Below are 25,770 nucleotides of genomic sequence, written 5' to 3'. Positions count from 1 at the left end.
CAAAGAAAGTATGCTTTGGAATTACTATTTGATGCTGGCCTATTTACAGCCAATTTCCCCATGGATTCACATTGTAAACTGTCCAAAAATGATGGTGAGTGACTTGAAGATGTAACTAGTTACAGAACACTTATTGGTAGATTACTCTATCTCACTCACATCAGACTGATATTACTTATTCAGTCTATCTTTTGAGTCAATTTCTTGATTTTCCAAGAGTTCCACACATGCAAGCTGCCCTTAGAATTCTAAAATATATAAAAATGGCACTTGGCCAAGGTATTTTTTTTAGCTTCTTCTTTAATTCATCTTAAAGCATTTGCTAACTCGGACTGGGCTAGTTGTCTTGATGCAAGGAGATCAATTTTTTGGTGAATCCCTCATTTCTTGGAAGTCTAAAAAGCAAACGACAGTTTTAAGATCCTCTATAGAAGCTGAATATCGTGCCATAGTTTATGCTATTTGTGAATTAGCTTGGCTCATCAAATTATTATTATCTGACCTTCATCAGAATTATTCTTCTCATTCCTTGTTGTTTTGTGATAATCAAATTGCTCTACACATTGCAGCTAACCCAATTTTTCATGAGAGAACAAAACATATTAAATTGGATTGTCATCTCATTAGAGAAAAAATACAAGTTGGTATACTTAAGACATTGCATGTATCTTCTTCTTATCAGTTGGCTGACTTACTTACTAATCCACTTGGGTCTACTGTCCAATATTTATCATTCATCTTTACTGTTCATACTTTTTAGTAAAATATTTACCATACAAAGAATACATCCAATTTTTCATACTTTGTTATCCAAGATGAATGTGCACAATATTTACCATTCATCTTGAGAGGGACTATTAAAGATAAGTGTAAAGTTACTTTTTAGTCCTTTAGAATAAGTGGATAAAAGTTAATGTAAATAATAAGTCTAATCTTGTCATTTTACCATGCATTTCATTCATTTCTTTGTATAAATAGAACGTTCTGAAGTATTCATTTTCAAGTATGTGAAATACAACTTTTCCTTCGATAAGCTTTCTATTTTCAGTTCAAGATTTAACTGAAACTACATCAGGTTTCATATTTACTTACTTTTTTTAAAAGTATTGCGTGTTATTTTTACACTTCATGATTGTAAATATCATCTCTCATTTAGATAATGTTAGAGCATTCTCATTGGCTTAGTTAAATGAAAATGTAAACTAAAACTTGATTAACAATCCCTTAAAATGGTCTATATGGGAAAGAAAAATAAGGCAAAAGGCAAATATATTTCTTGCTAGCTACATTATTAGGCCTAGTTTGTTTTCACAATATTTCTCAACTTATCTCATCATATCATTATAATTTTTTAAATTTTTACATAAAATAAAATAAATAATTAAACATTTTCAAATCTCAAAACAAAAATATATTATAATACTATTTTATTTAACTTTCAATTTTTTTCTCAACTCATCTTCGAAAACAAACCATTTCTATATTTATATGGTTACTGTTCATCTTCAATTGAATAATTTATATTAATTTCACTCATATTTTGTCGCCACATAATATTTGTACAACTAATTATTATTTATATATAGGTGCTTGTGTGGATACAATTTACAATGGATTTAAATTATAAAATATGAAAAAAATAAAAATTATAAAAAATATTATTAATTTTTTATGATTTTAACCAATAGAAAAATAACGAAAAAATCTTTTAGGCAAAACGTGTGATCTTAAATTATTTCTTGTAAGAATTTTTAAGTAGTTGGTTTCAGGATCTACTTTATTGTTTTGACGTAGTGCTGTCCAATCCATGATGGCACGTGAAATTGCCAAAGATAAAAATGGCAAAAGCCGCCGTCTGTGGGATTCGAACCCACGACCACGTGGTTAAAAGCCACGCGCTCTACCGACTGAGCTAAGACGGCTCTGGAATATAAAGTGATAGAGATAATAAATCTTCCTTCATTTTCCTTTTCTCATTTCCTAAGTATTTTCTTAGATCTCTTTGAAGAATGGAAGTTTTTTTTATCTTATTTTTTTATTATAATTTTTTAAAATTATTATAAAAAATAATTTAATATTTTTAATCTCTAAAATAATAATAATATTAAAAAATAATATTTTATTTAATTTTTAACTTCATATTAACTAATCTTATCTAAACTTAGTATCGAAATGACATTTTAGAATAATGCTATATATAATCGTAGAGTGTGTGAGTGACACACAATTATTTTGAAAATGAGTACAGTTTTATTATTAAAAAATTAATTTTTATATAACTTTAATATTTATTTAATTTTTTTTAAAAGAATTATATATCATTTGTGTACTCTATAATTATAAATATTATTTGTCATTTTATTATTATTGTTTTGGATATGCTATGCCTTGGGCTCCACTCGAGCCATGGGCTACCCTACTGACAATTCAAATTAGGCTGTTTATTAGTCTCTTCTATTTCCCATTCTATTAGATACGAACCGTCGGCCTTTTGTTAACAGTGGTTTGAATGGTAGGTTGAGTTAAAATAAGATTAGATAAAAATTCTTCAACACTCTTCAAAAAATTTATTGGAGATATAATTTGAAACGAACAGTACTACCCTTTATCCTAAATTTTGATATCTTCATTCGCACGTCGTGGTGTATCACATTTCAAGTATCTTCTTATATTTTTAAAATATTATTTTTTTATAAAAATATCTTTATTTTTAAAATATAATTATTTAATTGTTTTAAAAAAGAGTTGTATATTTAGTTTTTGTTTTTTTTTTGATAAAAATTAATATTCCTCAATTAAGATTATTAAATGGAAAAAAGTGAAAAGTAAATGACTATAGAGCCGTAACGTGGCGTCGTGGACCAGCTCAAAAGGAAAAGGACGCAATCCTTCGTCGAGCTCTACGAAAGTACAAATCAATCTTTTGAAGGCTCACATGCAATTGTTCCGTCCAAGAGACCACTAGACGGCTTGTTGAGAGAGAGAGAGAGAGAGAGAGAGGCTTCACCCAATCACGTGCGACACTAGCAGATATCCCAACGTTCTATATTCTTCTCCCCTTTCTCACGTGACACGTCTCCAATTCCAAGTTCTAACGCTCCTTCATTTACTCTCTTCGCCATGTTTATTTTTCCACCGAGTTTTCTTTCAGCTCCGTTTCCTTTTCTCCTTGTCTGAGTATGTCCAGAAATAATTGAAGGTACGGTTTTTTCCCTTCTTTTGTTGAAAAAGTCTTCGTTATAGTACAAATCTATGTTTCTTGATTATTCTCTGGTTTAACACCCCCCCCCCCCCTTCCCTTTTTTTGTGTTTAAGTTGTATTTAGGACAGTATCTGATCCTTAACACTATCGTTTTTGCATGGCTTGCAACATTCGCGGTTCGAAATTAGTTTCTTTTTTTTGTTTCCTAATTTCTCTTACACATGTTTATTGTGAATAATCTTGTTTTCTTCCTCTTTTTCCCTTTTCGCATGCCGATTTGTTTTTCGGTTTTCAATATTTTGTTAAAAATATTCGGTTCTTGAGCTTGACTTGGAGAAATTTTGAGTAGAAATTCGCATAAATTGGGATTTATATTGGTTTAGTTTTGGGATTTTGTTAATCTGTTAGTTTGAATTGTGAATATTAGATAACATTTTTTATATTATAATAATCGTTCTTTTATATGTTTTTCATTGTGCTATATATTTTTGATAAGTCATTTGTGCTATATAGAATATAAAAATTATTATGAACATAGTTTAAGATACAAAAATATAATCAATATAGGGATTGATGGTGTCATGACACACGTTTATGGTAACAAACATCACAAATTAGAGATAAGAGTTTTCCCTATTTGACAAAAAATAATTTAATATGTTTAGGGTTAACAAGAAAAGATGTTAAAGGGGACTCGAGGGAAAATAAATTGTAATATTTCTCTATTCTACTTTGACTACCCTTCAAACCTTAATTTGTTATCTTTTATACGCATGATAACAAGGAAGAACTTAAACGGAACTTAATGGAGAATAGAGAAAGATTGCAAGTCACGACTTTAAGAAAGTTTTTAGGTCCAAAATTTTTAGTTTTTAAGAAAAATTCATTTTTTTTGTAATATTTTGATTTTTAATAGAAATCTAAATATATATGTATCTGTTAGATTATCTAAAATTATACGGATTTTTCGTAGTTAAGTGGGTTATTTTATTTATTTATTTTTTCTTTTTTTTTGGGGGGGGGGGGGTTTGGTTGGTTGGTTGGTTGGGATTTGTAGTTTAAGATCAGTAAGATTACCAAGAGTAGTACCTATATGGCTTGGAAACATCACCTATATAAGAATATGTGAATGTTGTTTAACCTGTGTGAGGCTCTCTCTCTCTCTCTCTCTCTCTCTCTCTCTCTCTCTCTCTCTCTCTCTCTATAATTTAGTTAAGTTCGATTCTTTATCATGGATGCTTCTCTCACAATTTTGTTATGAATTTGTATGGCAGCTAGATAGTTTGGGTGATAATTTACTTCCTTCCCTTATGCAGTCAAGGACATTGATTTGTGATTCTTGCAGTGTGCTTCTTAACTTTTAAGTGGTATGACAAGTTGTAAGAGAGCCAATGGAGATGGTTAGATTTCACTGTTGAACTAATGGATAAAAAGCAGCATATAGCAATTTTCACAACTGCCAGCCTTCCATGGATGACTGGAACTGCTGTCAACCCTCTGTTTCGTGCAGCCTATCTTTCGAAAGATGGAGAGAGAAATGTCACCTTGGTGATCCCATGGTTATCTTTGAAAGATCAAGGACTAGTATATCCCAACAACATCACATTCATCTCACCATCAGAGCAGGAGAAATATGTCCGTCAATGGCTTGAGGAGAGGACTGGATTCACATTTGATTTCAGTATACGTTTTTATCCTGGAAGGGTAGTGACATCTGTAACTTTGTACAATTCCAATTCAGGCATTTGCACCAAATTAATCACTTTTGATAGTGGGAAATTTTATTGGACAGTTTAATATCTACTTATTTACTTGAGTATGGATGTTGTCTACCACGCAAAACTTTTTCCTAATCCCTTGGAGACTGCCTTGTATGGCAACAAGAAATTTCTTGAAAAACAAAAATGAGATCTTTTGAGAAATTTTTACAAATCAAATTTTTATTTTTTTTTCTTATAAAAATTTTTCATCTAGTTATTTGCATTAGAAAAACTTCTCTCTCCAAACATCATTTTGATGGACCACACCATTTTTCCAAACTCCAATAAAGATATTTCTCAAAAACTTCTTCAATCTGAACATGCTTTCTATGGGCATGGAACTTCCACAAAACCAGCTCTTCATGAACTTTTTTTTTTTTTTTATAAGTAACAAGCTCTTCATGAACTATAAAGGGTTTATGCCATTTTTTTCCCCTTGATTTACCTGTCTAATTCAAACATGATATTAACTCAACTATAACTAAGCCTTTATTGGGATTGAGTTAATTTCGATGGGCATTGAGGGTAAACTATTGACCTTTGGCTCTGTGCAGAGTTCTCTGATCTTTTTATAGAGCAAACATCAGTTACATTATTAAGAACATGCTCTTCTGCTATTTTCCTTATTTTCAATTTTAGAGAATGATAATAATCCATGACATCACTTGTACTGCAGTTTTCTAAAGATAAAGGGAGCATTCTTGCAGTTGGAGATATCTCAGAAATCATCCCCGATGAAGAGGCAGACATTGCTGTTCTCGAGGAGCCTGAGCATCTTACATGGTTTCATCATGGAAAGCGATGGAAGATTAAATTCCGCATGGTTATTGGAATTATTCACACTAACTATTTGGAATATGTGAGGAGAGAGAAGAACGGAATGCAAGCATTTCTTCTCAAAATTGTAAATAGCTGGCTTGTTGGTATCTATTGCCACAAGGTATGTTTCTTGATAACTGTTAGTTTTTGTGAAATATGTTTCTATTTTTGGATGGTTACATATTAATGATGTCCTATGTCTACTTTATTTTGGTGTTTTTACTTCGTACCATATTTAGTGAAATAGTTTTTTTTTGATAAGTAAAAAGAAAATTAAAAAAAGAATTTAAAGAATGAAAGAGATCAGAGTGTGCTATTAGGGTTTATCGGTCACGGTTAAATCAGAAACACGGACCAAAATTTTTCTCATCATATCTCCCGAATTTGCATCCATCACTGGCAAAAGAAAACAAAGAAAATAACAAAAGCATTCAAACCCAAAAAAGATTTAAGAAAAGAGAAAGATACAAACGAAATTTGAGAGAGAATGGCGGGGACGAAAAGAATCATCAGAGACTTAAATACATGTAATCAAGAAATGAATCTATCATTTTGTTGCAGTTTTTCGCATCATCTGATCTCTCTTCGTCCCCTAAGACATCCATCGCAACAACAACAATAACAACAGCATAAATAAGAAATAAACAAGAATGGAGGACTGGAAGAAGGATGATTCCACAAAACACAAAAGGGAAAAGGGAGGAGTAGGTTTTAGTGAAATAGTGCAAGCAGTTGTTTTTGAATCTGGCATTTTTTGTTATATATGATGTTTATTTATTGCTTTTCTTAGTTAAGTCTTCCATATCTTGGAATGCAGTGATTTTTCTGCTATATATGGAAACAGGAAAGGCCGTTTTATTATTGGTTATAAATATCAAGTTTGCAGGTGATGGTGCAGTTCACATTCAACTTTTATAGAATATAAGAAAAAGCTCCTATATTAGTGCTTGGTTTTGTTTGTCCCTGTAATCCTTTTTCTTTTAAGAGTGGGGCTGTATACACTTTGCTTTCTGGCGGTGGACCTTCCTACTCTTACATAATGGCGGGCTGGCTATTGTTAATGATTGGTTTTTCTAATATCAGCTGGCCTTTCCTACTGGATACACTGGGGGATTAAGGGGCTGTCTAGCTGGTAAGTTGGCAAGAGTGCAAGAATGGAACTGGCAGTCCCCCCTAACTTTTTATAAAGTCACCAATTATCAGGAATACCTAGTTTTCAGCATTGGCATGTAATTAAAATAGGGTATAGTATTGCTATAGTTTTTATGAGCTTAGTTTTGGGATCTTTGTAACCCCTAAGCTCAATAGTGTAGAAGGTCTTCATCCACCTAGAGTGGGTTAATTAATAAAATTGGGGTGCCGACCGCTTCCAAAAAAAAAAAAAACAAAAAAAAGTTGGCAAGGGTGCAAGAATGAAGTGGGTAGGATTTAGAGAAGAGGAATATAAGCTTTAGCGAGGTTCTATGAGGTGAGATTGCTGAACATTTCAGCAAGAAGGGAATGGAGATCGGTTGAGAATTCGGCAAGGGAAAGGAAACAAATAGCTGAGAATGTCTGAAAGAAAGGGACAAAGAGCCGCTGAAAATATCAGCAAGTAATGTAATGATATCTGTGCTATAATCCTGAAAAGAGTAGTTGATTTGAAGCTTCCCTAGAATCACTTATAAAACCTAGTTTCACCTAGGAAGTAGTATTTAGCCATGTCTTAGCTCCTATGACTATCTTTATAACCTACCCACTCTATGTGGGCTACTAATATTTGCAATTTGGGTGTTACAGTAAGAGGGAACACATAAAAGTTAGAAAGAGGAGAGAGGGGAAAGGGAGGGGATACCAAGTAGGCTCATACAAATTCAATTTCAGTTCATTCCATCACTACCAAATGATAACAGGTTAACATACTTTTCTAGCAACCATAAGTAAAGGAACCAACCATACAGTAGTCTGTCTTTGAAAGGTTTAACTAGTACAGCTCACTAGCTGCTATGGCGTTTTAAATAATAACAGCTTCCTGTTAAAGCAACTAGCTTTCTTCACCCTAAAGCTCCATCACAGAAAAATGTTTTCGTCCTGTAACCATCTACTGCTTTAGGTAAATCTAGGAAACAATTACCTTAAAAAAAAATAAATACTTAGCTAAAATATGCTAACAAAAACCCTCGGGCTGTTCTATCCTAAGTTTGACTTTTCTACACAAATTTTCAAGAAATAGTCTCTCGAGTGGGGGCATGTATGCTGACTGCTGTTGCTTCTTGGCTTCCTGCTGTGGCTGGCTGCCACATCATTTTGGTTAGAGTTTGGTTATTTATTTCTATCCCATATGAGTTAGGGCCTGCATCAACTGCATAGGATGGGGTTTTTCCTTTGTGTCATCCAGTTATTTGTCTATAAAGGAAACTTGCATACCTCATACTCATCAGTTAAGAGGATAATACTTTACCCAAGGGCAGGTTTAAATTCCTTTTTTTCTTATCAGTAAATAAGAAATTTTATTGATAATAGGCTAAGCCAAGTACCTGGCAGGTTTAAGTTCCTAACTCTGCTTCATCACAAATATCTTCAACACGCCACATGAGACCCTGGTAGGATTAATTAACCAATTAACCACTCTTTTTGGTGTCATTGACAGTGATTTGTCGCACAGTGAATGAGGTTGATCTAATTTTCAGGGTATTGATTTGCTGATGAAGCACTTGACATGGAGTTTCTATTCTAGGGCATCATTGTTTTTTGCATTTCTGGGATGTTAGGGGCGGTTTAGGCATTTAAATATGGTTGTTTTGGTGATGTAAGTTTTTTGTGGGGATTTTGAGGCATTTAGGATTTTCTCTGTTGAGTAAATCTACATGTAGAGTAAGTGTGCAGTTGCATGTGGTGATGTAATGCAAGATCATGGTAATGACTATTCATTACTAATTATGGAGAAGAGACCTTTATGCGTTGTTATATTCCCGGAGGAATAGCTTGCTTACCAGATATTTGTGCTGGAATTGCAGGTAATTAGATTATCTGCTGCAACGCAGGATTATCCCAAGTCAATTATCTGCAATGTTCATGGAGTCAATCCCAAGTTCCTTGAGATATACAAGGAAAAGATAGAGCAACAACAAAATGGGAAACATGTCTTCACTAAAGGTGCCTACTACATTGGGAAGATGGTATGGAGCAAAGGCTACAAGGAGCTACTAAAACTTCTTCATGATCACCAAAAGAAACTTGCTGGGATTGAGGTTGATTTATATGGTAACGGAGAAGACTCTGATGAAGTTCAGGAAGCGGCTAAAAAGCTGGAACTAGCTGTTAGAGTTCACCCTGGGCGTGATCATACTGATCCTTTATTCCATGAGTAAGGCTTTGATAATTGTTTTCAAGATGTTTTTTTTTTTTTGGTTACTGTAGCATCTTGAAAAGTATTTCGTGGAGGTTTTATTTTTTTATTTTGTTTACCATAGCGCCAAAAAGTATTAGGGAAGTGTTTTAGGAGTATCCCCATGTGCAGTGGGCAAGATCTCTCCCCACCCAAAAGCAGAATTCCAGCAGCTGGTGGTCCATCAAAATTTTCTTTTTCTGCCATGGATGTGGTGTGCTCCAGCATACAAATTATTCTTTTATGTTTCCCTTATCCTCTGCAGGGAGGCAATTGGTACCTGCTTTTTCTAGAGTTTCAGTTGGTAGCTGGGCAAATTGTGTGGAAAAAATTAAAACGGTCTTAAGGTTGTAAACAAATACCAAATGGAACTCTAGTTGCATAGGACTTATCTAGTACATTCCTAGTCTAATGAGATTTCTTCTTTTGAGATGTTCGATGTGGTTGGATCAAATTCCTTTTTCCCCAGTTTTCTTTCAGTAATAAGGTGTTTCTGAATCCAAGCACCACAGATATGGTTTGCACCACCACACCCCACACCTAGAGCCTCATGAGATTTCTCTGCAGAGATTGTTAGCCATTTGGTGTTGCTTCATATTAATTCTTTTTTCCTTTCTGTTTCAGTTTTAAAGTGTTTCTGAATCCTAGCACCACGGATGTGGTTTGTACCACTACAGCTGAAGCACTGGCTATGGGCAAAATTGTTGTCTGTGCCAATCATCCCTCAAACGAATTCTTCAAGCAGTTCCGAAATTGCTGGACCTATGATGACGGCAATGGGTTTGTTGAAGCCACACGCAGGGCATTAGCTGAAGAGCCTGCACAGCTGACTGATGCACAGAGGCATGAACTATCATGGGAGGCAGCCACAGAACGGTTCCTGAAGGTTACTGAACTGGACCAGGTTCCTACTATGAAGCCGTCGAATATTCCTCAAAAGAACTTTATGTCTACGTCTTTCAATTTTCGAAGGAACATGGAGGATGCATCAGCATATGTGCATTATATTGCTTCTGGGTCTGAAGCATCACGAAAAGTGTTTGGTGCAATTCCCGGGAGCTTGCAACCAGATGAACAACAATGCAAAGAACTAGGGCTAGCCATTCCTGCAGCAAAGCGAGGCTGAAAATGATTCTATGAAAAGATACTGGGGATTCTTTATCATTATTCTCAGTGTGCACTAGTTGGATTCAGGTGTAAAGCATTTCACTTGTTCTTCTCTATGTTCTTTGGTTGCCTGAAATTGAGAATGGTATATGAAGCATGTTTCCACGTCATCAGGCTTGAATCGAATAAGGTTGCCGCTCTTGTTGGTCTCTATTTGCTGAAAATAAATAAAGAAATGCTTAGGGGGCTGCTTTTTCTGTAATTGCTGTATAAGTATGCATTATCGTCCACACCTACTTTGCTCCTTGCGATAAATTGTAATTTTTTCTTACGCATGTTCTGACTATAACACGGTGTAGAAACTTCAGCAAGGCAGAGAACATTGGTGATGAAATGAAATAATTGTGCTGAGAAGCCACTGACCAATTACAGAGTTGAACTTTTCTTAGTTCCATTTAAGCAAATGGTCTTGTAATTGAATGTGGCCATATCAGGTCAACATATTATGAGAACTAGTTTCCATTATATAAGATTTGTAGCACTTGGATGATGGATCCTGATTACACAGTGAAGAAAGCAATTTCTGAATGTTCAAAAAAATAACGTTTTTATGATGGTTAATATTCACCACTGGTCCAATCAATTGGGTCAATTAGAGATGATAGTACCATTTTATTGGCGTGTGAATGTGTTGGAGTAGAGGAGAAGCTTAGTTTACCCTGGGGCTTGGTGGTGGGCCTCGGCATCTAGCCCACCTTCCAGTATGGGCCCCAGATAGGGCTCGTTTGGGCTCAAACCTGTCCGGATTTTCACCTGTCTGCCCGTCTCAATATAAATATAAATATATATAATAATTTTTTTTTTTTAATAAAAGGATGCTGCTGGTCTTTCAATCTCTTTTTTTCTCTCTCCGTCACTCCCAGTTTTAGGTATATTTCTCTTTCTTTCATCGTGGGCAGTGAGTGGACGGCTCTAGGGGCCAATCCGCCCCCCGGTATTCTGACCGCGGAGGCACCGACACACATTGATCTAGCTTGAAAATGCTAATCTTGTTTGAGCCTTGTTTGAATGTTTCAATCTAAACTAATAAAAAAATTCTATTTGTAAGCTCATTTTTTATACGAGGAATGTTACACTTACCGAAATTTGTGTCCCTAATACTCATTGAATCTATTTTTTTTTTTCTAATTTTTGAATTTTTTATATTCTTAAATATTTTTTTAAAAATAAAAAAATTCACAAAATCACTAAAAAATATTTATTTAATCACTAAGTTGAAAAAATAAAAAAGAGAGATTCGATAGAGAAAAAAGCTCTCGAATTCAGGAGCTTAGCATTTCTCTTTTTATACTAGAGATGTTAGGAATCAGGTAGAGTATAAACCATTCTTTTAAACACTATACCGGCCGATGCCGGTATGGCTGGTATATGCCGTACCGACCACTGGTCTAATAGAGATATTATACCTGTTTTGTACTATTCCAAATACTGGCCTACGTATTGGTAGGTATTTCGACATTTACTTTTATATTTTTTATTTCTTCAAACTGCAAGTTTATGTTTTGACTTCCAATTCAGACCAAACTATTTATAATTTATATTTATGTATTTATATATAATTTATTCATATATAGAGTATTATTTTAGAATATAATATATATTTATATATATAATTTATTTATATATCATATTTCAAAATAGTATTGGTACCGAAATATTTAGTTTTAGTGCTTAAGTCGGTACGATATCCGATATGGTATTCAAAATTTTGGTATAAAGACCATTTTTACACCGTCTAATAAGAAATTGCCACATTGTAGTTCCATGAAAAAAAATTTACAACCTGCCTCACACAAGTAAAATACACCCCCCCTCCCTCCCCGCCCTCTCTCTCTCTCTCTCTCTCTCTCTCTCTCTCTAATACACAACCACATTCGCAAATGAGTGTAGTAGAAAAAAATCCAAATACAAAAACTTAACAAGAACTAAAACGAAGGATACAAATAATCCCTAAATGTCTCTTTCGTGAAACGAACTTGGTAAACAAGCTCACTAGTGCAATTTAGGGGCTGACGTTGTGAATGTGGTTGTGAATCTAGTGTATTTCAGCTTGAGAGAGAGAGAGAGAGAGAGAGAGAGAGAGAGAGAGAGAGAGAGAGAGAGAGAGAGAGAGAGAGAGAGAGAGAGAGAGGGGAAAGGGGGGGAGAAAGCAAGAGGGAGAGAGGAGAGAGAAGAAAAATCACAGTACCGGGGGTGGGTGTATTTTACTCGTGTGAAGCCGGCTGTAAATTTTTTTCCATGGAACTAGGATGTTTCAGTTTCTTATTGGATAGAAAAGGGTGTTTACACCATAAGCCTGTTTGAAGTTAAACTCTTTTTATACGTCAAGACACACCAGTGATGTGGAACTTATAAAAGCATGCCACATCAATTAATAAATAGTATTCTGATTTTTATTTTATTTTTATAAATGTAATGAATGTCACGATAAGTAACGTGTTTATCCATTGATTTGTTAATAGCAAAACTCAAACAAGTATAATTATTTAGTCCCATATCGGGTATATAACTTATCATGAAGATCCTAACTTCACACCATGCAAAACAGAAGGCAAGGTTAATCCTAGTAAGATGATTCTTTCCATCCACCATAGCTCTCCTCTTCTTCTCTTGATGATTCTTTCCATCCACCATAGCTTTCCTCTTCTCTTGACGATTCTATCACCCCACCATAGTTCACCTCCTCGTCACAGCACCCCTGACTGCCGCCTCTGATCTGCTAACAAAAGTATGAGTCTTAGGCATGCACTACCAACACAAGCATGAGAATGATAAACATTATTCTATTAGAGAAATGGTAGATACACGCAAATACTTCACAAAAGTAAACTTACACAATATGGTTTGATGTGTTACATTAGATCTATTTTAGTACATGCACAATAAAAAGTGTTCTATAATTTGATGTAGTATATCAAAATACATTAGTTCGCAAGTCTACTTTTATAAAATCTGTGTGTAGACAAAACATTTCTCATTATATTATAGATATTTAAGTTAATCTTTATGCCTACTACCCCATAATGTAATTCTATGCCTACTACCCCATAAAATGGTATAGTACTCTTCTTTTTGACAGAACTAAACACTACAAGATTAATCAAACGAATGACTGTTCAAAGTACTCTAGGGTGTGTTTGGGTACCAAGAGTACGTAACTCAACTCTCCTCAACGCTTCTCACTACTATTCATTACTTTATTATTACTTTTCACATACTTTTATTACTATTTATTTCTTTTTACCTACTTTTTATTACTATTCATTAATACTTTATTATTTTTTACCTACTTTTTATTACTATTCACAACTTTCTTTAATACTTCTCAATACCCAAACCCACCAAGCATACAATTAATAAGCGATACCTCAGGAGTGAAAGTCATGCCAACTCTAATTTCTCCTCGATATTCCTCATCCTTGACAACTCTGTATACGGTGGGCGGCAGGCTCCCTTCTATGAACAGCGCCTCTAAAGGAATGCTGCAGGTTCATTATTCGTAAAATTAAAAAAATTTTGATTTTCAGTATGTTTTCTGTATGTTGCATCATATCAGCATATAATGTGATTGAAGATGCACGACAAGATCTAAGATGAAAAACAGCAATTATCTTATATACATATATATTTTTTTTCTTTCAGAGTTAAGAGAGTTAATTAGATGATGAATGAGTAGTATTATTGAAATAATGATAACTCACGTGGCTTCTCCAACAAAATCATCGTTGGTGAAAGAATCTTTATCCATTATCTTCAGATTGAGCTCTGAAGCTTCATCAGTCATGACTGTGAAAACAAATGTCTCATTCCATTGCGGTTCAGATCCTTGACCTGCATTTAACAACAATATTATTGATTACTTGCATATAACCCAGCAATCTAGTATTGCGGCCCGAAGCCACTACGTCCGATAGTCAACCTTCTTGAAAATAAAGCACGTTGAAAGTTCAGTTCCGGTGAAGTTACCAATCACAAATTACTATCAATGTGATCAGACTCTGATCAATATGAGTAGTGAACCTAAAAAGGTACATACTCTAAATGCCGATTAGTAATTACCGTGCTGTTCATGCAAAAAGATGCAGGCAAAGCAATATTCATGAAGTACGTACCGTGAAAGATATATATAGCTAGCTGGAAATTAATGTACCTGATGCAACACTGCTTCTCTGCTCCTGGGTCCGGCAAGTGAGAAGAACATAGGGGTCCATGTGTGCTGCTCATAAACACTCGATCCATCAGATAAACACAATCACTGAAATCAATCGCCTGATTTCCATATAAATCTTGAAGTACTGGAGACTATGTACGTCTTTAGCTAATAATTAATCTTTAGGATGCCCTAGTTCTTAATTTGTTGAGGTCGATCTCCAAGAAATCATTCATGGGACTAGACAAATTCATTTGCTTCTTTTTTCATATATTTAAAAGCTATCTATTCCTGGGGAAGAAAAAAAAAAAAAGAGAGAGATAGTAGATCGAAGAGAAAATCATATTTCTATAACGTAAATCCAAGCCTCAAAAAAGGGAAACAAATAGGAAGATTATAAAGTGATCATATCTATAGATTAGCAACCGCTGTACCGTAATCTTAGAAAAAAAAACCAATATATCAAAAGAATGTACTGTATATAATATATATGGAGATAACACAGTTCAGATCCTCAGATCCACAAGTATATATCCATGAAAGGATCAATGGTTTACCAGCAGAAATTAAGCATTATACTCTATATTTGCATCTACATACATGTATGCACACACACATGAGCGCATATATATATACTACACAGGTAAATAATAGAGAAAGATACGGTTTTACGGACACAGGAAATCGGTGTTCTCGAGTCCTTTGGCGCAAACGAGAAGAACTTCAAGCGTTCCTTCTGGCATATTAAATGGAGAGAACTCAGGAAGGAAAACTGCAAATCAAGCTATATATGTACTCAGTCGATCAGAAACTCGACTTCCCGGCCAGGAATTTCCCCGTGCGCTTTGACGTTTGATCTGTATCAGTTGATGTTGTACACGGCCGTCCGAGGAACCTAAAATGCAAGAGAAAAACGAGTGACAACCTATGTAATAAATTATAGTTTTCTAGATGGTTTACTAGGTTGGGGTTGAACTGTACGTTTTCTGACGTTACGCATCTTTCATTCAAGTTGTGTACACACATATATGGTAGTTTGTAGGTGGTTTGAGTTGGAGTTGAAGCTTTGAAAGGTTGTACCTAATTTTGTCAACTTTTCTGGCACTAACTTAATTAATTGGTCACTGTTAATTCTCAACGCATAATTCACGTGGGTTTTGCTTCATTGCCACCTCATGCACTTGTGCCCTCTCCTCTCCTCTCCTCTCCTCTCCTCTCCTCTCCTCTCCTCTTCTCTTCTCTTCTCTTGGACTATGGACTATTTCTGAAAGAGTTATATTTTGTTATTTTTATATATTTTTTATATATTATACATACATTAATTATTTTATATTAAAAAAATACGTAACTAATCACATTATTAAAATTTACAAAATTAAAAATTAAACGTACGTAAGATGACAGCAATTAAAAATTATTTCAAAATTATTTTCTGAAATAAATTCTTGATCATTTATACCTTCGCCGGTAACGCTTAAAAGTCCAACGTTCACAATTTACATGGCCAGGGTTGTACGGAAGTTTCTATCTCATCTTAATTATATATTTATGAGAATATGATTGGTAGGTAAGTGTCGCATTTGTTTTTTTTTTTTTAAATGAGTAATTAAGAAATATACATAAAATTAAAAAAAATTATATAAATTATAGACCCTAAAACTATATCTAATATACTGATCATATCAATATAATAGTATAACACAACTAATTAATTAATTTCATACCCAATGGTATCAAATATAAATAAATTTAGTTCTAAGGATATTTTTGTTCTTAATTAGCACTTTTTGGTGTAGTTTAGATAGTGATAAGATAAAATGAGATGATTTTAGATGATAGTTGAAAATTAAATAAAATATTATTAGAATATTATTTTTTAATATTGTTATTATTTTAAAATTTAAAAAAATTATAATAATTAAATGAGATAAGATTACGAGCTACTAGGGTCTTGTCTTTTGTTTTCTTTCTCGAAATGTCAACATAATTTAGAGGAAAAGATAATAGGAAAGTAAAATTAATGTCGAGCAATTACCAACCTTCTTTATTGAAAAAAATAAAAAAAAATTACCAACCTTCTTTGCCGTTATAATACATATATTTGAAATTGAGTCCGTTAAGTGTTTGTTGAAATCAATATGAGAATAGGTCAATGCATGTTCTACTTAATTTATATATGCTTCATTGTATTCCAATCAAGGATGATGATATGTCCACTAATAACCAAACACATTTCTTTTTTGAAACGAGATAAGAATCAACTCTAAACTCATGATTAATCGGTTCATCATTTTTAGGAATTGACATATCTAATACGTATGATTATATAAATAAAATTATAAGTATATATATAAATGTTTTATTTATAAAATAATTTTATAAAAATAAATCTACAAATTGACGTAAATGATAAGTATGGATAACATTTTCAAATTCGAATCATAAAATTGCTAGAAAAATCATTTCAAAGATTTTAAAGAAGTGATTTTTATGGTGAAATATCAGAATCTCCTTCAAGTGCACGGAAGCTTAAAAGAATAGAGTACAAAACAGAAGGAAACATTCACCATAACATCACGAGGACACTCTCCTTTGGACTCTTATCTCCCCTCTCATCTTAAAGTTGTACTGTCCATTCTATGTATATCATACTTTCCCGCCAAACTCTCTCTCTACTTTTCTCTCGGTAAAACCTAATCTTTTACGTCAAATCACCCTCCATTATATTCAAAGTCTTCTCTAATCTCCAACCCCTTTTTATCCTCCACACTCGCATTATACTCTCTCTGTTTCCTTCTGCCTTTCTTTTAGCCGTTACGAAAAAACAAAGCGTTGAGAGAGAGAGAGAGAGAGAGAGAGAGAGAGAGCGAGAATTCTTTTGGTTCCTTCAAACCCATAACGTTTCAGTTGATTTAGCTTTCTATCTCTGTTTCGTTTACTCCGTTGTGTGTTTTTATTGTTGATTACTCAAATTGACAATTTTTGGTAAAAAAAATAAATAATTCATAGATTGGTTTTATATAAAGGATGTGACTTTGGGTTCGCGTTAAGATTTTCGAGGCTTTTATTACGACAGACGTGAAAACCGAAATGCTCTCTGTGGGTTTATGGAATTTAATTTGTTACTTGATGTAGAAGTCGGAGGGTATGGTTTCTACAACTCCTTCGTTGTCTTCTAGCAGCTGTGATAATGCGGTTCCGAAGCCAGTCTCCTTTCAAGGGTTTGTTTTTCTTATCTTTTTTTTATCACTCTATTAATCGGTTATGATTTTTCTTAAATATATAAGATGAAAGCTTGTCGTGGTTTACTGCCCTCTCACAATGGGTTGATGGTGGTATACTGAAATTGCATTGCTTAATATCTTGTCAAGATCCTATTAAACCCCGTTTGGATGCTTAGAAACTGACGGGAAAAAGAGCAATTCCGGGTGTTATGCGATTCTATTATCCAAATCTTGAGGCATTTGAACTTTTCCAAACCATATAGCTCTATTAGTCTCAATTGAGTGAGGGAGCTACCGGAAATATCTGTGTTGTTCTATTGGTAATAACTTCCTATGGAGTCGCAAAAGATAAAAAATCCTCGATATCACTATCCTATATTTTCCTTTTTTATTTGTAAATCTGAATTTTTTTGGTACTTGTGGCAAGAGTTGTAATGTTAGAGTGGGATGTATTTTTAGGCGGATAACAGGCCCTACAAGACGATCTACAAAGGGAGGATGGACAGAGGAGGAGGTTAGTATCTAGTTGGTATTGTATGCTTTATAGCTTCTTGTTACCTATTCGATGACTTAGTTGGGATTAGATGTATGGCCCTTTGGATCTCCTAGATTTTCTATCCGAAGTCTAGGGCCTAGAGTGGGAGGGAGAATTTTATGTGTCTACCTTTCTCTTGAAACTTCACTTTGCTGATTGGCTAAGCTTGGGGCGATGACTGTATATCCCTTGTTGTGAACAGGATAAGATATTGGCCGTTGCCGTTCAAAAGTTCAATGGCAAGAACTGGAAAAAGATTGGTGCGTATCAACCTGTTACCTACCTTATTTTTTATCCCTTTATGATAGTAGATCTGATTTCGCTCTGATTAGTGGTATTGATAATGAAGAATACAATAGCTTTTGGCTTGAACCAATGGTTTGCGTGTCAAAAACCTCTAAAACAAGAGACAGAAAGTTCCAAGCCTTTTCTCCCTCCTAAAAATAGAATATACCTGATAGAACTGATGTTGATTTGATATCCTTTACAGCTGAATGTGTTCCTGATAGAACTGATGTCCAGTGCCTGCATCGCTGGCAGAAGGTTCTGAATCCCGATCTTGTTAAAGGGCCTTGGAGCAAGGAGGTGCAAATAACATTCACATTGGTTCTTTCCAGAAGGTCTTGCTTTCAAGTTTGCCATGTGATTCTGATTTTCCTTGTCTGCAACTTCCAGGAAGATGATCTCATCATTGAGCTGGTTGCAAAGCAGGGGAAAAAGAAATGGTCTGAGATAGCAAAATTCTTGCCAGGCCGTATAGGCAAGCAATGTAGAGAAAGGTAGGTGCACTCTGATCAATAAGTACAATTTATCCAGTTTCTCCTTTGCACAATTTTATTTATTCATTTACTCATTGTCATATATGTAATGTGCATGCACATTATCTACACACAGGCACACGACTGAGTGCATATGTGGCAGACACATTTGTGTATGTCTCTATATGCAGTAAATGCTTTAGATTCACATCCGATTTTTTTTTTTTTTTTTCCTGTTTAAAGGAAGCCCCATTTATATTTCCTTTTCTTTTGAAGAGATAAAATAAATAAATCTAAATCGAACTGCTATTTTCTTCTTTCTTTGTTTAGGTGGCACAACCATTTAAATCCGGATATAAAAAAAACAGCATGGACCAAAGAAGAGGAATCAACTCTCATTAAGGCCCACCAAATATATGGGAACAAGTGGGCTGAAATAGCAAAGTTTCTGGATGGAAGGTATATGACTCTGAAAGTATTAAATGAAAACCATAAAACTGAAAGTTTATATAAGACAGTGGAAATTAAGATTTCTCTCTCCAAGAAAATGAAATTTGGTGTAGCTGGTGTGTCTGATTGAATCAAACAGGTGCTGTCTATTCTCTCATAATGCAGATAGTTTCGAGATAAACCAGACACCAATTAAAAAAAAAAAGCAGTAAATTACTTCAGTGATGAGTATGAGCTTTAGATCGTAAGGTGTTTTTCACATGCACCAAGCACTGTTTGGAGATGCATGCTCTTCTTGTCTTGATGGCTAATTTGACAGTCTGTATTTCCTTATTAAGTATGGATTTGGATTAATTGTTGGCCTGGTATGATTCTTACAGGGAGCATGCTGCATTAGTATAAGCTTGATAAAGGCAATTATATGCCGCAGGGCTAGTCTCTGGAGATTTTACTCAGAATGCATTAATATTAGTCTAACCTTTTCAATTTAATGGATCCATAAAATTGAATATTTACATTATGAAATTATTCCCTCTGAAATGAGCTGAATTCAGTACACTGGTGGAGAGTATTTTTTTTCTTTTAGTTGAGGAGGAACTTCTTATAACTTTTATATCATTTAATATGAACAGGACAGAAAATTCAATAAAAAATCACTGGAACTGCTCGGTGAGGAAGAAATTAGAATCTATAAATTTTGCTCGTGTTTCTGGCCCTTACGGTCATAAAGCAACAGCTGAATGCAGAAAGTCTGTAGAGGTTAAAGAAAGCCGTGATCCGAAATTGAACTTTGAGGGAAGTGCAGACACTTGTTCACTGGATTTGATTCTTGAAATGACGGAAAGTAATTTGCAACCTTCAAATAAAGAGGAATGCAGGTCTTTGAAAGGAGGGGAAAATGACATAACAAAACCCCGATGTAGAACAAATTTGCATGATGGGGATGCAGTTTCTTGTGGTCCGAGTGGCAAACAATGCCAGAAGCGTGCTAATAACGGTGACACATTCAGAGAGCCCTATCATGCAGCTATCAAGACCAATGAATTATTGCATACGTCCTCTAGTCATCAAGTAAAGTTTCAATGTCTAGATGAACAAGTCCATGAGCCTCATCAATCTGTCAATCCATTGCCTTCTGGAGGACATTCTCGACCCTTGCAACTCTCTTTGAGGACACATTCAGATGTTCCCGGGTGTAACATATTAACTTCTAATTTTCTTCAGAGCCAGCTTTTCCTGCCGCTGCAAGTAGATTGCATGAATCTTCTTATGTGCCACCACAACACAATGTTTGTTATGTGGACTACTTTGAAAATAGGAATTCAAAATTATGTGGCCAAAATAAGGATACTCTTTCATGTAGGACAGCTTGTGAAACGTATGAGGAAAGTAAAGTTTTTCGAGCCCCTGCAAACTTGGAGGATTCAAACGTTGGTTCATTGTGCTATAAATCACTCTTCCAAAAGGATTTAAACACACTTGTGAAAACTGGTACATTTCCAAGTACAGATAGCTATATTCAAACAGCTTCAAGTCCAGTTTCTTTTAATACACCATCAAGCCACAATACAGGAGTAACTGTAGATGGCAGCAGTCCAGAATCTATATTGAGGAGTGCCGCACGGAGTTTTATAAATACACCATCTATCATTAGGAAACGAAGATTCAAAATTTCCAGGACATTTGACAATCTAAATCAGAAGGATGGTGTTTGTTCACTGGAAGAAAACAGAGATAACTCGGACAATAGTCACCACTTGTTACATCGTTGTCCACCTGACAGACATGATAACAATGGTGTTCTATCCAATGAGAAGCAACTTTTCCTGCCTCCTCTAAAGTCTCAGAAGCTTGGAAGTTCTGCAGCTGTAAAATCTGTAGAAAAATGCCTGGAACATGCATTTGATTCTGAGTGGGCATCTACCAACATTAAATAGAACATCAGTTGCCGATGATTCTTCTAGTGCCAATTGTGGTTAAGATTGGTGGATTGTTCAAGTGTCTGGTAGAAAGGTTTCTTTCAAGAATTCAAGGTTGTCGATGAGGAGGCGAATTATAAAACATGTTAATATGAAAGGTGAGTTACTTTTGCCAATCTTTTGTTTCCCATTGCATATTCACTTCCCTGCACTTTTGCCGATCTGTGGTTTGGGTGCCTTGATTTGTGCTCTCTCTATATGATATAACTAATTATGAACGAGTTGAAAATAGTCAACAGAAAAAATATAAAATATAAACTATAAATAAATAATATCCAGAACAGTGATAAGATTACCACAGATATATAGTGTCTTCATTTCTTGCAGATGAATTATCAATTTGTGTACATGTTCAATTTTGATACACCTCTTAATGGCATGGACTCTGATGGGATAGGATTTGTGCAGCCAACTCAACGAAAGAACAAATAACACCTCCCCAATGATTGGCAACAATGATAATTTGTACAGCTACATGACTGACTGCTCTGAAAACTTTAGCAAGTGATATTTTAATTTTTTTTCAATAACAGATCTACTGGATCCAGTTTTACTAATGCTAGTCTTTTTTATACGTATCATGAAAGTCAGCAACTAAGCTGGTGGTTATGAGAGCAGGAATTCTAGACTCTTCTTGCCATGGTTATGGAGTTCCAAAATGTAGAACTTAGGTGGGCATGGCACAGCTTTTGTGGCTCACAGCCAAGGCATGCTAGGGGTCATGTCCAATCCTTTCTCCCTCATCCCTTCCTCTATTTCCCTTCTCTTTTCCTCTCTGTCTCTACCTCTTGTTGTATCTATTGCCTCTATCTCGTCCTCTCGCCATCTCTTTCTGATTCACTCAGGCACTGTCCATGTTTAACGTAGTCCTAATCTATGTGACTGTTCAATGTATTACCAGAGACAAACAAAAGCTCACACAAGCTCTCTTAGACGAGGCTCATAATATTAATGTATGTGTGTTTAGAATTAGCATTTGGAATTGTGTTTGGTTTCAATGGAATTGAATTCTTGGAATTGGGTTTCTGAACGAGTGTTGAATTTGTGAATTTGGGTTTCATAACCTGAAAATTTGAAACCCTGACAAGTGAGGCCATTGGATTGGCAACCTACCCACCCGCTCAATGAATATGGGTGGGGGAGGGGCGGGGCGAGGGTAGGGGTTTGGAGAGTTTAGCTACCCAGCCTATGTCTATGAATCATATATATATATATTTTTAATTTTAAATCCTAATACTAAATGTTTAGAGAGTTTTCAACCTATAGAGTAATATTTTAAGTTCTTAATAATTATTACAAATACTAATCGCTGGTGCTGCAAAAGTTATCTTAGTTGGGATGATGGTCTTTATATATACTAAGGATGAAAACTAGCATTGAGGATTAGATAATTTATAGCCTATTAAATAATAATCAATAATAATATATAAGGGCACCAAAATTGTTGCTTTGTTGGTAAAACGACCGTTCCTTGTAGTTTACTACATGCATGCATGTCCTCCCCAAGCGACAGATTACCTTAAGTTTAATTATTGACGTTTCTTTAAATCCAATAACATCATTAATAATTGAGGGTTTAGTTTCATTTCGTTAAATAGAGGATCTAGGCTTTCAAAAAGTCATCTTGGAAGGAGATTGTTTGCAAGTTGTTGAAAGAAATAAGAAGCAACAGCTTGATGATACTTGTTGTTGGATGTTCATAGCAGAAATCCTGAGGATTTTGTCAGGTTTAGAACATTGGTCAGTAAACCATGTTAGAAGGGGTTATAAGGCAGCACATGCCTTAAGCAAAGATGCTTTGGGGTTTGTAGGGGTCAAAATTGATCTCACTGAGATTTTCCTTTGTATTTTCCCAATTCAATCCAAATCAGATGTTCAGAACAGATCATTTTATACTTTTACTGGTTAGACTCGAGCAAAATTTGACACAGTCGAGTTTGCGCAATGTCGATTTTCCGCCACCATAGTCGCCATCACCATGTCTCAAAGACCTCACATCAGCACCTATGTCCGAGGCTATGCTGCCTTCAACGCCATCCTATTCGTCCACCTCCCAGCTGTGTGGAGCCTTCCCTCTCTTCATCATTTTCAAACTTGATTCCTCCAAGTATGCTGCCTCCAAAAGTGTTTAATCACGATGGGGCACTCCATGTATTTGTACCATGGAAGCAAATACAAAGAATGAAGAGTATCATTGTAAATAGGTTCAAAGAGCTCGAGCCTCATGCACTCATACGACTGTAAATGAACAAGGTTACTGGATAGACAGCTTGAACTTGACTAAATTAGGTTTGAATTCATTCAACTCAATTTGGTTATTAAATAATACATATTCGTATAAAGCTCATTTGACTCGATTAATGTTCGCGAACAAACTTGTATAAAATTCAACGAAACTCTCCAGTTTGACTCATATATGTTTCATACGGACATATATATATATATACACAACTATATATACATTAATGATATATGTATCATACAAAAGTTGTGATCAATACATATGTTATGCATGTATGCTATACTATATATATGCATGTATGCTATATTTATTTAAGCTTCTTCTAAATGCTTACATTATTTAATCAAATCACACTACAAGAGGTTGGGTTTATTGAGACAAATCATTTTGTCTAAAAAAATTCAATTTTCGTCCCAAAATACTTTTGAAGATGAAAAATTTTTATTTCTATTTTGCCTCGAAAAGCCTCTCAAAAGGTTTTTGATTTTCATCTCAAAAAATAATATAAGCTATTACTTATCAAATGTCTTATAAGAATTTATGCTTTCATAACGACATAACAGTGTAATAGTATTTATTCTTACCATAGTTATCACTTTTCACTTATTATTAGTATCTTATATAAATAATGTGCATATTTAGTATTCATATGAGTTATTAATAATTAATAAGCTCATATTCATTAAAAAACCAAAGCTGAGCTTGGTCTCATTTTTTATTTAAACAAGTCGAGCTCGATTAGAATTCTAAGCTCGACTTATAATTGAGTCAGTTCAAATCCATTAACTTACTAAACGAGCCGAGCTTGAACAGCTCAAGAAGCTTGGGTCAAATTAGGGGTTGCAATATGTTACACGACCCGTTAACCCAATACGAACACGATACGATAATCGCGTGTTATGGTTTAGTCTTAGCGGGTTCGGGTCAAAACGAGTTGAGCCGTTAAGACACGATTGCTTAACGGGTTAATAACGGGTTAACCCGTTTTGACCCGTTATAACACGTTAAGAAAGTTAAAGTTACAATTATACACTTCTACCTAAAAGTAAAATTGTTAGAATTTTAATTTTGATATTTTTATTATTTAGATTGTAATTTTGAACTTGTAGTTAGTTTTATAATTTTTATAGATATTGCGATTCTAATATTTATAGAAAATTATGTTAAATTTAATCAAATCAAATGGTTAATTTTAGGTCTATTCAACCCATTTACATAAATAGTTTGAAACGGGTCGTATTGTGTCGTATCAACATATTTAATAATATTCACTAATGGGTCAAAACGGGTTGACATGACATAATACGTTATATTAATGGGTCGTGTTAGGGTTTGAGATTTTAACACGATAAGCTTAACGGGTCGGGTTAGGGTTTACCTATATAGTATAATATATATGCTTTGACATGACACGAATACGACCCGTCTCGTTAACATAATTTGACACCTCTAGGTCAAATACAGCACTATGTACTTGTGCCGATCTCCACGAGTAAGCTGCCACCAATTTACCCAATTGGACCCGTTCTCGACCTTGTTGGACCGTCCCAATGGAATCCAAATCAGGGCCACTACACATAAGTATCATGAAGTGCCTGGCTCGATGATAACCTCCATCAACAGAGGTTAAAGAATTGGGATTAATGGTGAAGATCATGTTAGATTATAAGGACGGTAGTGATTTGGATTTTGCAAAAGAGGTCAAGAGAGGAGTCAAGCGGTTGATGATGGATGCAGGTGAGACTGAGGTGAGGGGAAAGGTAAAGAAAATGAGAAAGAAGGCTAGGAAGGATGGCTTTGATGGAAAATGCATCATCATATACATCGCGAGGGACACTAACTAAGGAATTAGTACGTAGTTACTATGTTGATGTTACACTATCTATGAGTTGTTGGATCAATACTTATTTTAAAAAATAAATACTTGAAAAATTTATACACAATTTCGTATAAAAGAGTAAGAGTAAGATAAGAATATAATTCTTAGCATTTCTCCTTTTGAAAACCTAAGTACCAACACAATTTATGTTTCCAAGGCATATAATTAGAACAAACGTTGTTGCATTTGGTAGATTTGTTTCCTTGTTTTTATTTTTTTTATTTTTTCAATATGTTTA

At 34.6% G+C, this 25,770-nt stretch overlaps 3 protein-coding genes and 3 non-coding genes across 9 annotated transcripts; 2 read left to right on the top strand and 4 right to left on the bottom strand.

Moving 5' to 3' along the window:
* Positions 1-1,849: 1,849 nt before the first annotated feature.
* Positions 1,850-1,922, bottom strand: TRNAK-UUU. The gene has a single exon. It is a non-coding gene; the product is annotated as a tRNA-Lys (tRNA).
* Positions 1,923-2,948: 1,026 nt separating this feature from the next.
* Positions 2,949-10,805, top strand: LOC122309536 (digalactosyldiacylglycerol synthase 2, chloroplastic). Of its 3 annotated transcripts, none has more exons than XM_043123051.1 (5): positions 2,949-3,199; positions 4,548-4,906; positions 5,639-5,902; positions 8,778-9,127; positions 9,773-10,805. In XM_043123051.1, the coding sequence occupies exons 2-5, from the start codon at positions 4,625-4,627 to the stop codon at positions 10,272-10,274; spliced, it is 1,398 nt and encodes a 465-aa protein (XP_042978985.1). In that variant the 5' UTR covers positions 2,949-3,199; positions 4,548-4,624; the 3' UTR covers positions 10,275-10,805. The 3 variants fall into 3 exon arrangements, with proteins under 3 accessions (XP_042978985.1, XP_042978996.1, XP_042978990.1); XM_043123062.1 differs by having other exon boundaries at positions 4,519-4,906; XM_043123056.1 differs by having other exon boundaries at positions 4,477-4,906.
* Positions 6,081-6,159, bottom strand: LOC122294052. The gene has a single exon (XR_006237460.1). It is a non-coding gene; the product is annotated as a small nucleolar RNA SNORD18 (small nucleolar RNA).
* Positions 6,286-6,362, bottom strand: LOC122293854. Its single transcript, XR_006237374.1, has one exon. It is a non-coding gene; the product is annotated as a small nucleolar RNA Z199 (small nucleolar RNA).
* Positions 10,806-12,731: 1,926 nt separating the features above from the next.
* LOC122309520 (elicitor-responsive protein 3-like) lies at positions 12,732-15,463 on the bottom strand. 2 transcript variants are annotated; one of them, XM_043123033.1, is made up of 6 exons: positions 15,447-15,463; positions 15,142-15,360; positions 14,466-14,531; positions 14,017-14,146; positions 13,683-13,797; positions 12,732-13,034 (listed from the first exon to the last, which is right to left on the bottom strand). In XM_043123033.1, exons 2-6 carry the CDS (start codon positions 15,206-15,208, stop codon positions 12,879-12,881), a joined length of 534 nt encoding a protein of 177 aa, XP_042978967.1. In that variant the 5' UTR covers positions 15,209-15,360; positions 15,447-15,463; the 3' UTR covers positions 12,732-12,878. The 2 variants fall into 2 exon arrangements, with proteins under 2 accessions (XP_042978967.1, XP_042978973.1); XM_043123039.1 differs by lacking the exon at positions 15,447-15,463 and having other exon boundaries at positions 12,732-13,031; positions 15,142-15,425.
* A 1,607-nt stretch (positions 15,464-17,070) lies between these two features.
* LOC122309513 (myb-related protein A) lies at positions 17,071-21,938 on the top strand. The gene is given in 8 exon segments (XM_043123022.1): positions 17,071-17,686; positions 18,149-18,203; positions 18,427-18,484; positions 18,715-18,809; positions 18,900-19,003; positions 19,313-19,441; positions 20,065-20,908; positions 20,911-21,938. Coding segments are annotated over 8 exon segments (1,818 nt in total). The 5' UTR covers positions 17,071-17,612; the 3' UTR covers positions 21,370-21,938.
* The last annotated feature ends 3,832 nt before the right edge of the window (positions 21,939-25,770 follow it).

The sequence above is a fragment of the Carya illinoinensis genome, chromosome 1, assembly GCF_018687715.1.
Source record: "Carya illinoinensis cultivar Pawnee chromosome 1, C.illinoinensisPawnee_v1, whole genome shotgun sequence".
Classification (NCBI taxonomy): Eukaryota; Viridiplantae; Streptophyta; class Magnoliopsida; order Fagales; family Juglandaceae; genus Carya; species Carya illinoinensis.
Note: the sequence above shows the minus strand (reverse complement) of the source record. Positions and strands in the feature narration are given on the sequence as shown.